This window comes from Ochotona princeps, chromosome 13, assembly GCF_030435755.1.
Source record: "Ochotona princeps isolate mOchPri1 chromosome 13, mOchPri1.hap1, whole genome shotgun sequence".
Taxonomy (NCBI): Eukaryota; Metazoa; Chordata; class Mammalia; order Lagomorpha; family Ochotonidae; genus Ochotona; species Ochotona princeps.
The window spans coordinates 10,599,312-10,612,094 of record NC_080844.1 but is presented as its reverse complement, the minus strand read 5'-3'; the positions used below and the strand labels follow the sequence as shown (position 1 = coordinate 10,612,094).

Here is a 12,783-nt window from a genome sequence, read left to right as displayed (position 1 = left end):
CCCACACAAGGGGATGGGATCAGGAATTAGAACCAACTGCCTCCCCATGCCATCCTGCAAGGGCAGGACAAGCCCCAGGGACTTGAAGCAGAGCCACGCTTGGAATTCTAGTGGCCAGTGTGAGTCACACTGGGGAAGGGAGGAGGGCCCTGCAGATGTGGTCAGATGTGGGGGACAGAGACAGGGACAGGCAGCCAAGTCCCACTGCATTCAGGAATAACGGGGTTAAGGGACTGCCTCTTCAACCACACGATTACAGGCCTGCACCTGCAAGCTGAAACAGCGTTAGCAGCCCAGGTGAGATGCTGAGAGACAAGAACTGCAACCTGGGCAGGCCTCCCTCTCTAGAACAGTAGCCTGTGGACCATCATTGGATTAGCCCAGAACAGTCAGTCTCCACCCTTGTGGCTGAGCTCAAACTTTCTAATCAGAACAACTGACAAAGTGCTTTACAGCTTCACAGCGCCAGGGCTGATTCTGGATTCAGCCAGTGGAGTGTGACTTTAGATAAGAGATGGAGTCTCTTTTTATCCAGGGTGCAAAGGATTGTTGCTGGGTGGATGACAACTGCTAATATATTCAAAGCACCTACCATGGAGCCTTGTAGCTACTGATAAGAGCTCAGGCAGTTGCTAACCTTAATTGGGTTAGAGTTCCTTTGAGGATGGCTGGCCCACAGAGCCGCCCCATTATGCTGTCATCTATCCACAGCCCTGGGCACCGGTGGGCAAGGAGAGGGCAGAGTGACCTAGGACAACTGGAGGGACAATAGGGCAGATGTCACAATACCCATCTAGGACCTGTGCAGCTTGCAGCCTGAGCACGGGCATCTTCACTCCGTGGGTGCAAGGAAGTGACAGGATGTCCCTAGGGGAGCCTATGGGACTCTATCCTCAAGCAGCTGTCCCTCTGGAGCCCTGCTGGCAGAGTGGAGGGGGACAGGGGAATCACAGCCCCACCCCGTGTCTCTGAGGACTCCAGGAATTCTGTCTCTCTGATGACTAGAAAGCTGGAGAGAATCCTGGACCAGCAGACCTGACATGGAGATGGGTCTCTAATGGCAAGGTAGTGATGCTTCTTTGGCAGTTTTTTTATTAGCTCAGCGTGGTAGTCTAACGACTAAAGTCCTCTCCTTGCATGTGCTGGGATCCCATATGGGCACTGGTTTTAATCCCGGTGGCCCCACTTGCCATCCAGCTCCCTGCTTATGGCCTGGGAAAGCAGTCAAGGACAGCCTAAAGCCTTGGGACACTGCACCTGTGTGGGAGACCTGGAAGAAGCTCTTGGCTCCTGGCTTTAGATCAACTCAGCTCCAACCCTTGTGTCCATCTGGGGAGTGAATCAGCAGACAAAAGATCTTTCTCCCAGAGAGAGAAACAACAGAAAAAGAGAACTACAGACCGATATCCTTGATGAACATAGATGCAAAGATCTTCAATAAAATACTAGCCAACAGGATCCAACAACACATCAGGCAGATCATTCACCCGGACCAGGTGGGATTCATCCCAGGCATGCAGGGATGGTTCAACATTCGCAAAACAATAACTGTGATACATCACATCAACAAATTGACAAATAAAAACCATATGATCCTCTCAATAGATGCAGAGAAGGCATTTGATAAAATCCAGCACCACTTCATGTTAAAAACCCTAAACAAGATAGGCATAGGAGGAACATTCTATAACACAATCAAAGCAATTTACGATAAACCCAATGCCAGTATCATACTAAACGGGGAAAGATTGGAAGCCTTCCCGCTAAAGTCTGGAACTAGACAGGGATGTCCACTCTCACCACTACTCTTCAATATAGTTTTGGAAGTCCGTGCCAGAGCTATTAGACAAGAAAAAGCAATTAAAGGAATATAAATTGGAAATGAGGAATTGAAATTATCGCTATTCGCAGATGACATGATTCTCTACATAGGAGAACCAAAAGACTCAGTCAAGAGACTATTGGGACTCATAAGAGACTTTGGCAGAGTAGCAGGATACAAAATTAATGAACACAAATCGATGGCACTAGTGTATACAAATAATTCCACTGCTGAGAAAGAAATTGTAAGTACAGTTCCCTTTAAAATAGAGGAAAGGAATCTTAAATACCTAGGAATTAAGCTAACTAAAGATGTGAAAGACCTCTATGATGAAAACTATAAATCATTTTAAAAAGAAATAGAAGAAGACCTTGAAAAATAGAGAACCTTACCATGTTCTTGGATTGGCAGGATCAACATTATCAAAATGGCCATATTACCAAAAGCAACATACAGATTCAACGCAATCCCAATCAAAATCCCAGCAACATTCTTCTCAGAAATAGAAAAGATGATACAGAAGTTCATCTGGAATCACAAAAGACCACAAAATAGCTAAAGCTGTCCTGAAAATTACAATTCCAGACCTCAAGACATACCACAGAGCAGTGGTTATCAAAACAGTCTGGTACTGGTACAGAAACAGAGAAGAAGATCAGTGGAACAGAATAGAATCACCAGAAGGGAATTCACACATGTATAGTCAACTAATCTTTGACAAGAAAATGGAAAACAATCCAAGTAAAAAAAAACCTGGTCTATTCAACAAATGCTGTTGGGACAACTGGATAGCAGCTTGCAGAATAAAGAAGCAAGACCCGCACCTATCGCACTATACAAAAATCAGCTCTAACTGGCTCAAGGACCTAAATCTACACCCAGAAACCATCAAACTATTAAAGGAAAACATAGGAAACACACTCCAAGATATAGGAACAGGGAAAGACTTCTTAGAAAAGACGCCTAAAGCAAAGGCAATCAAATCCAAAATGAACAAATGGGACTACATCAAACTAAAAAGCTTCTGTACAGCAAAGGAAACAATTAACAAAGTGAGGAAGCAACCAACAGAATGGGAGAAAATTTTTGCATTCTACACGAGTGATAGGGGACTAATATCCAGAATCTACAAAGAGCTTCAGAAACCCAGGGACAGTAAAAAAAAAAACCAACCCTGTAGCAAAATGGGCAAAAGAAATGAACAGACATTTCTCAAAAGAACAGGTTCAAATGGCTAACAGACACATGAAAAGATGCTCAGGCTCCCTAGCCATCATGTAGATACAAATGAAAACCACCTTGAGGTACCACCTAACTCCAGTGAGACTGGCCTACACTCAGAACTCGAAAAACAACACCTGCTGGCGTGGATGTGGGGAGAAAGGCACCCTCCTTCACTGCTGGTGGGAGTGTAGGCTAGTACAACCACTGTGGAAATCAGTATGGAGAGTGCTTGGAAAATTGCAAATAAACCTGCCATATGACCCAGCAATCCCGCTCTTAGAGATATACCCAAAAGGAGTGAAATCTGCATATGAGAAGGGGATCTGTAATCCTATATTTACAGCAGCACAATCTACAATAGCAATTGGATCTACCACATGGGATGGAAGAAGCCCAAATCTTGCCTTGCAGGATCCAAGGTCATTGGAACAACAACCAGGATCCCTGAGCGGTCCGCAGAAACAGAAGAACAGTAAACTTCCTTCAGGACTAGAGAGAGGAGCTATCTCTTGTCCTTGTCTGCTTCCAATTTTGGGTCCCCACCCCCTCTTGTAACAACCATCAGGAGCGCTCCAGAAACCCCTCAAAACAAACAAACAAACAAAACTAGAATAGATAGACAGAGAACAACAAGGAAAGCTTAGAAACAGACAAGAAACAGTCAGCGGGGATGCACTTATACCTCACTGGGTGGGACACAAAGATTAGTTACTCCTCACTGGGGTATGGAAGATTTCTCTGCACACCCCTCCTAAACATGCTCACCTAAACTGTTGACATATATCCTGTTAGAATTAGAGCGTTAGACCACCTGAAAAACAGCCAGGTTCAGCGAAAACGTGCTTCAATGCTATAAACTGCTAAATACTAAAATTAAAATAGGCATGAAACAGCTGAATAGCAATCTAAGCCATTTTAAGGTGTATAGAACACGGTTGAATATAAACCAAAATTGAAATGTCTATGAAGAAGTCACAGGTTGTGGTTGAGAACCTGCATTTTCTTATTAACATATTAGTTAATCAATACCATGTCAATTAATGCCACAATGTTGTAAATGGTTGGAAATATTATGTTGGGGCTTTTAATTGATTGGGATGATACTCTGCCAGCTCTACCTTCAGACCAGAGATGGTCTCACCAAGAAACCACTGAACTTACCAGGACAATAAGATGCTGGACTTTACACTTGGTAAATACCTCCAATGAAAGAATGTCAACTGAATTTGAACTATGGAAATGCAACAAGGTGGAGCAATCCACCGTGGGGGGAGGGTGTGGGGAGGGGCGGGGGGGAACCCCAGTGCATAACAAATGTATCACATAATGCAATGTAATTAATTAAAAAATGAAATGCAATAAAAATATGTTTAAAAAAAAAAGATCTTTCTCTCTGTCTCTCCTCCTCTCTGTATATCTGACTTTGAAATAAAAATAAATGAATCTTTTTTTAAAAAGCAGTCTTTTAATTCTTATTTTATTTATTTATTAAAAATAATTTCTCCTAATGATCAAAATAAAATAGATGAAGACATAACTAATCGAAATAAAGCACAGTTACCAGTATTTAAAAATTGCTTTTATTATTTCTTTGAAAGGCAGAGTTATACAGAGATAGTAACAGACACACATAGATATTTTCTGTAAGGAGTTGTTGGAATATCCCACCCTGGACCCTGCACTATTTCTTCTTTCTCACAGCTCACAAAGTTCATGCCAGTCCAGCCATCCACCAATCAGATGTAACCCAGCATTTCACCTGAGAATCCCACCCCCAATCTTCCAGCCCCTTCCCCAACCCTGCCCACTCACCAATCATCCCTAGGCATTCACCTGCAGGCACCAATCCCCTGGGGCCTGCCCTCAATCCCTCCCAATCCCCGCCCCCTACACCTTGCAGACAAAAAGGCCCCCTGGTGTGGCTCCCGCGTGCGCTCTCTCTCTCTCTCTTCTTCCAGCCTTCCTTCCACTCCTCCCCTTCCCCTTCCCCTTTCCCTTCTTCTCCCCACCACCCCCAGCCTGTTCCTGCCCCACTGGAATAAACCTCCTAAGATATCTCGTTGCGTCTGGTGTTTTCAGCTCATGGTAAAGAACCAGGTTGTGGGAATTAGCTGCGTGTAATAATATCATAATATCATATGAACTAGAACTCTACCACTGTCTTAAATAACTAACATTTTCCACATGCCGATTTATTCCCCAAATGGCCGTGACGGCCATTTGGACCTAGGTGAAAGCCCGAATTCTGAAACTCTAGCTGTGTCCCTCTCTGGGTGGAAGGGGCTCAAGGACCCGGGCCATCTTCTGCTGCTCCCCTGGGCACATTAGCAGGGAGCTGGATGGGAAGCAAAGCATCTGGGACTGAACCCAGTGCGTGTATGCGATGCTGGCATTGCAAGAGCAGCATTAACCAGCTGCACCTCATTTGCTCTCAAAGCAATCAATCAAACAGGACAAAGTTCCAATAATTTTGCTCCATGGGGACAAGGACTGTGATCAGCTTTCCTCTGTTAGCCTCCCCTGGGTCAAGTTCAGTGCCTAAAATACAAGAGACACTAGATAAATACTTGTTGAATACATCAGTGGGGCCATGCTGAGCTTCTGGGCAGGGTTGGTTTCTAGGGCCACGGGCTCACCCAATTTCCACCCCAGCCCTGAGGGATTCAGCCACCATCTCCTTCCCCTTTCTCCTTGTCCACTTCAGTGTCTCTGTGGCCCTCAGGGTCCTCCCAGATGACCGAATGGTCTCTGAAGGAGCTGTCCCTGTCCTGTGGGGCTGCATGGGGGCACCTGGGGACTTTCCTGTGACGAGGACAGCAGAAGAGACCCCATTGGCGGCAGCTGCAGAGGCCCTGGACCACCCAGGCATAAATGGCCACGGGTACCGCCAGCAGCACAACACACAGGACCACCGTGATGTGCAGGAGTCGCTCGCGACCCTCCAGTCCACCACCATCTCTGCCAGTCACAAAGACCACGCACTGGCCATGGTGTGGGGGCTGGCTGCCCAGGCTGATGCATGCCTCATACTTTGTGCCAGGGATCAGGTCTTCTATGGCGTATGTGTTGATGCCAGGGCCAATGTGGACCACCTCCTTCTGGAGAGCTGCATCTGATGCCACATACAAGGTGAACCACTCCTCCTCAGGGCCAGTGGCCACCGCTAGCCATTGCAGTAAGATCCCATGCTCCGTGGGCTTGACAACCCGCAGATCCACGTAGGCGTGGCCCTCCGAGGGGCTGGAGGGAGAGAGGGAGGCGGGCACGGCCTGGGCAGGCTGGACATGGAGGGAGATGATGAGCTTGCTCCTACCCATGGAGTTGGAGGCCACACAGGTGTAGTTGCCACTGTCTACAAGGTGGGCAGCCGGGATGGTCAGCTGTGACAGAACTGCATCAGCTGCCATGGAGGAGGTCAACACTGGGAGAAAGAAGAGTGAAACAGTTGGTGGGCAGCTGGGATGTGTCCAGCCATGCTAGGTGTTTATAACCACTCTGTGGGTGCCAGGGGTTGGCCTCCGAGCAAGTCCTCAGCTCTCACATTGGGAGGGTGAGGTTGGTAGCAATTAATTCACGAGAAACGCGCATTGAGAAAAATCTCTGCCTGGATTAAAAAAAAAAGTGTTTGCACCCACTTAGGCTTATTATTTCAGTTCTATTTACCTATACATTTGTACAGGGTCCTGGCAAGTTGCTTAAATTTTCTTGGCATTAATCTCCTTACCAATAAAGTGAGATGCTATAGCCTTTACTCCATAAACTTGATGGTGAGTTTCCAGAAAGTTTAGCTGCTATTATAATTAAAGGTGGTGAGCGTAGGAGGGGGGAGGTTTTATCGGTGTCAAAGACAGTCAGTTTTTGAGTGGTGTGCAAAGAGGCTACAGAAAAAAAAAAGCTGTATTTCTCCTTTTTCAGTATTTACCATCAAGTCAGCAAGATATGATCAGACGATGGGGAAAAGTGGAAAAATGTGATTCTTTTAGTATTCCTCTAACCAGGTACATCAACTATTTGGTCAGCCAACTATAATTCCTACATTTTTGACCTGGTGTCTCCTAGATGGGTTACCAAAAAAGCTATAGGAATCCATCCTTGTTTCAGCAGCTTCAAGGCATCCCTTGGGAGGCCACCCCTGGCTTTGCGGGATGTGCTCGCCCTACAGCATTTGCTTGAAGATGTTGGATCAGATGGGAGCAGGACAGGTGGGCTTGAGTCCCACTCCTGAGGCGTCCCCTCCCACTCCCCCACCCCTCCCCCTTAGGCCCTAAGTGTTACAATTCCAAGCCAGTAAGATCAGACCAACAGAAAGCCAAGAAGCAAGATGTAGTCACTATGTAGCTCTCCCAGACCTTGTCTTCTGCTAAGAAGTAACCAAGGCAGGGAGGAGACATTCATTTAAATATGTATTCTCAGTTCCTACCCTTGATTCCTGGGGTCCAAGTCTCCAAGAGAGACCTCCAAATCTGACTTCAAACAGGCATCTCAATATTCACCTGGATGACGTTAGGAAATAGGTGACAGGTAATCTCTGGAATTCATTCTAAAATTCTATAATGTATAGCACAGTGTTTTGAAAGCACTCAACAAAATATTTGTCCATATACAAACTTGTAGCATTTATAAATGTGCTGAAGCAGCCTAGCCTATTTATCTACTTGTCTATGTGTGTGTGTTCTAGCGGGATCTGTGTGCAATCACTTACAACAGTGCTGACACGAGCACGTATTTGAGGTATTGGTTAGGATATCTCTTATATCAGAGTGCCTGGGTCCAAGTCCTAGCTTTGTTCTTGATTCTGCCTTCCTGATAATGGATAATTTCCAAGACGGCGGGTAGCTGAGTCCTTACCACCTATGAGCTCCTGGCTTCAGGGAATTGGGGAAGTGAACCAAAAGATGGAATCTTTCTCTTTCTCTGCCTTTCACACAAAGCAAATAAAAATAAATAAAATAATACTAACGATGAAGCACTGTTTTGGCATCTTTTGTGATGCAGTGAGTATAATTTAGAAAAACTATCTTTCATGACCAAGCCAATGTAGAATTTCTCTCATTGGGTCACTACAGAGCTCTCTATGGCCCCCAGACATGCTGAACTGGCATATGTGACTTACCATCAAATTCCCTCCATGTGCTCAGAGGGTAAGTCCATGCAATGGTTGGTGAGGGTTGGGCCTGCGCCAAGCATCTCAGGGTCACATTCTGTCCCACCTGGATGGTGACATTGGTGCTAGAAGTTGAGATTTGTGGCTTCATGCAAGCACTGAGCTCAATTTCATGAAAAAGCTGCCCTGCTTTGGAAGGAGGACCCTGGCATATCAGGTAGGAATTCACCAGTATGAATGGGAGGATAACAGACTTGAAAAACTGGACAAGCCCCCTGAGGCGACAGTCACAAATCCAGGGGTTGTCATGGAGGGCCAGCACCATGCTAGAGACAGCTTTGCCTCTGCATCCGGGTTGTTGGCATTTCTGGTAAGCTGGCCAGTTCAAGAAAACACTCCTGGATACCACAGTGAGTCTATTGTAGGACAGGTCAAGGAAGGTCAGGCTGACCAAAAACTGAAGAGCCAGCTCGGGGAGGACATCGATCCTGTTGTGTCTGAGATCCAGGACACGCAGGAGAGGTGTGGCATGGAACACTGTCCATGGTACTGAGCTCAGCTTGTTCCCCTCCAGCCTCAGCTCTCTCAGCAGAGGCAGGTGTTCCAGGGCTCCCAAGTGCATCACAGTGAGGTTGTTAAAGTTCAGCCAAAGGTACTCCAAGGTGCTCATGTTGGTGAAAGACCCCCGGGGCAGTTCAAATAAGGGTGAGTTTTCGATTCTCACTCGTTTGAATTCTTCAGGAAGGTTTCCCGGGATCTTTCTCGAAGAGAGAGACATGCACTGCAGAGTCCTGTATGAGAAACCAGAAAAGCTTTCAGAGGAACACTCAGAAGCCAAGAAATGGATCTGCCTGATCCTAGCTTCAGATATGCAAATTAGAGAGTAAAATATTCACTTGAAATAGAAGAGTTCAACATGCTTTGGTTTAAACAGAAATGCACAGTTCACCGAATCCCAGCAATGTCTGGAAGCACCCTCATAGGTACTTCGTTGACTTCTCATTAATCCTAGGCCTGATTCCACTCCACATCACCCTCAAATGAATCCCAAGCCCCTCTAACCTTCTGCTTTCTTGCCCACATAGCGCACCTGCCAAAATTTTCCTCTGAGCAGGTGCATCCTTGCAAACAGGGAGGTTGAGCTGCTTGTATCTCCAACCAAACAAGAACTAGCAGGACATGGTGAAAAACTGGAGCCATATTTCTCTGTAAGAAACTGCCCTGTGTGTTTTGAGTAAGTGTAGTCCCAGCTTCCAAGTGGCAAAGCCTATTATGAATAATCCTTGGGAATATAGGTCAGCACCAGAGGCAAAGCCCTGGAAGGCTTTGAGGACTGTGCTGGCCCTGATCGCTAGCTCAGGAGGAATTCATTCAGAGAAAGCTATGTCTCCTAACTAAGGTCAGAAAATTCACCCTTCATCTGGTTATTTTTAAAGATGTATTTATGTAAAAGAACGGTGAGAGAGAGAGAGAGAGAGAGAGAGAGAGAGAGAGAGAATATGAGAATCTTCCATTTTCTGTTTCATTCCTCCAAAGAGCTGCAATAGCCAGGCCTGGGCCAGGAACTGCAATGTGGTTTCCCACATTGGTAGTAGGAGCTCAAATACTCGAACCATTTTCTGTTGCCTTACCAGCTGCAATAGCAAGCAGCTGAATTAGAAGGAGAGCAGCCAGGACTTGAACCAGCCCTGTGATTTGGGATGCCAGCATCGAAAGTGGTACCAGCTCCCTTTTTTCTGGTTCTTGAGCCTGGAAGACATGCTCTGAGTCAGATGTCCAGTTCCACCCTGGTTCTGCCTGCCCTTGGTCTCTGACAAAGGAATCTGAGACCCAAATGTGTCATGCTATTCTAAACACTAGCATTCAAGATGCTGTATCTTGCACAACTGGCTCCTGACACCCATGTTTGCAGCTGTCTCCTCAACATGAAAGCTGATGGTGACTTACAAATTACTCTATAATCACTGTTGTCAGTTCTTCCTTAGCACCTATCATGCTGTAGCTCTGCTTCTCCTGCACAGACAAAAGAAAGACAGACGGAGAAGAGTAAGGGAGGGAGGGAGGGAGGGAGAGATAGAATCTGGCATCCTTTGGTTTACTCCACAAATGCCTACAACACCCAGGGTTGACCTAGGCTGAAGCCAGAAAGCTAGAATTCCATCTGAGTGTTCCATGTGGATGTCAGGGGCCCACACACTTGAGCCATCATCTGCTATTTTCCAGGGCACCTTAGCAGGAAGCTGGATCAGAAGCTGAGGCGGTGGGACTCAAACTGGCACCTGGGCATGGGATGTTGTGTGTCCCAAGTGGCAGTTTAAGCAGCTGCACCGCAACGTAGAGTTCATAAGTCCTAATTTCTCCTCTAAATAGTGAGAATATTTAAAAAAAAAAACTCTTATTGTTTCTCAAAATTCTTAAGTGACATAAAGCAAAGCACCCGGTATACAGTAGGAGACTAAAAATTCACCTGCCACACCCACAGGCTCTGAAAGACCAGAGACCTCCTCCTTCCCTATTAACTGGAAATCAATAGAAAATTCCCTATTAATTTCCAAGTGAATATTGAAATTCCATGGGTTCCCATGAGACTCATGGTATACATTTTACTTGATGAAAGGCCTCAGTTTGAAACAATCAGCTTAGAGGCCAACCAGTGACGCAGAGGATGGATCACCAGCTAAGCTGATTATAATCCAGACTTTCCATCCCCATCAGCTGCATTTGCTGGGTATCCCCTACAGTATAGGTGAAATTTAAAGTTCCTTTCGAGCTAAAAATACAAAGCAATGAGCATGCCATGGGCACTTGATTTGTGGCTGACATGGAGATGTTTTCCCCAGATTCCCCTTCAAGGAAGGGGTTAAGGCTCAGCAAGGAGTGGTACCCAAATCCAGGGACTGAGGGTGGGAAGCTGTCAGGGCCTGTCAGGCTTGTCAGGCTTGGTTAATGGAAATATGTGGCTCCACCCACAGATATCACTAAGCACCATGAATTTCTTTCCTTCCCTTTCCCTCAAAATACGAATGCCTAGAAAGCTTTCTTCTCCTGCAATTTTCCCTCTGTCCATTCTACACCAATCTTTTCAAATGAATACAGCCCCACTCAAGCCTCCAGAGGCTTGCTGAAACCTCATGGACACCCACTTGTGGGCAGACTTTGCAGAAAATCAGGTCAGAAGCCACCACCTGCACTGACAGCGTACCATATGGGCGCCAGCTGCTCCCCTTCCAATCTAGCTCCCTGTTAATGGCCTGGAAAAGCCATGGAGGATAGCCAAAGTGCTTGGTTCACCACATTCATGTGGGAGACTCAGAAGAAGCCCTTGGCTCCTGGCTTCAGACCAGCACAGCTCCCAACTATTGCATTCATCTTGGGAGGAAATCAGCAGATAGAATATTATCTCTGTCTCTGTCTCTGTCTCTCTCTCTCTCTTTTCCTGCTCTCTCTTTCACTGAGGCTCTGACTTTTAGATAAACAAATACATCTTTAAAAAACAATCTACATGGGCTCAGTGTGACAGCCTAGCAGCTAAAGTCCCCACCTCACACGTGCTGGGACCCTATATGGGTGCTGGTTCTAATTCTGGCAGCCCTGCTTCCCATCCAGCTCCGTGTTTCTGGCCTGGAAAAACACTTAAGGATGTCACAAAGCTTTGGGACCTTTGCACCCATGTGGGAAACCCAGAAGAGGTTCTGGGCTACTGGCTTTGGATTGGCTCAGCTCCAGCTGTTGTGGCCACTTGAAGAGTGAATCAATGGACAGAGAATCTTTCTCTCTGTCTCTCCTCTCTGTGTATCTGTCCAATAAAAATAATCTTAAAAAAGATCTGCCACTAGTCATCTCTGGATCCCTTCTTCTCTGCTGGCACCTCATCTCCCAGTTTCCTTTTCTGGCATAGACACATGGAGAGTAGCCATGCTAAAGATTAACGCAGGAGATTGGCACAATTAAGTTGAGCTTGAGTCATGTCATTTAGCTTAGACAACTTGCAGTTCAGTGCAATCCCTAAACCCAAGGACTCTAACAGAGAAGAGAGTTAAGAATGTGAGACTATTGTCCTCGTCTCTCCTCTGCAGGGCACATTCATGAACTTGGCTCTTTGATTTCTTGGTAGAGGCAGAGTCATGGGAGAGCAATCACCCCATGCTTTTGAAACAGGCAGATGTGAGTGGCTGCTGGGAAGGCAGTTCCATGGTTTATCTTCATACGATTCTAATAAGAAGTGGTCCTATCTAATGATTTGGGGATGCCACTCACTTTCCCGGTCTTGGCAGAACTTTTGGATGACCAAATGAAAGACCGAGCAACCCGTCAAGCAGCAGACACACTCCCCTCCCTTTTGCTCTTGCTCAAACCCCTTTCCACCCATGCCACTCAACCCTGAACTGGGTCCCAGCCTCCCACACCCCGCTGGCACCTGTGGAAGATGCACAGAAGATGGCACTTTCCAACCGCCTTGAAATGGTCAAGCCATCAGACTCATGCCCGCTAAAGAAAGGTGGTGGGGAAGTAATCACAAAAAAGCCCTGGTATGATTCTCCTCTCTCTAACTCACTCTCTCTCTCTCTCTCTCTCTCTCTCTCTCTCTCTCTCTCTCTCTCAGGCCTGTTGACACTCCAGAAGGTAGAGCTTT

The 12,783-nt window shown here is 46.3% G+C and overlaps 1 protein-coding gene across 1 annotated transcript; it reads right to left on the bottom strand.

Moving 5' to 3' along the window:
- Positions 1 to 5,709: 5,709 nt before the first annotated feature.
- On the bottom strand, positions 5,710 to 9,350 carry LRIT2 (leucine rich repeat, Ig-like and transmembrane domains 2). Its single transcript, XM_004583552.2, has 3 exons — positions 9,241 to 9,350; positions 8,160 to 8,941; positions 5,710 to 6,467 (listed from the first exon to the last, which is right to left on the bottom strand). The coding sequence occupies exons 1-3, from the start codon at positions 9,348 to 9,350 to the stop codon at positions 5,710 to 5,712; spliced, it is 1,650 nt and encodes a 549-aa protein (XP_004583609.2).
- Positions 9,351 to 12,783: the final 3,433 nt, after the last annotated feature.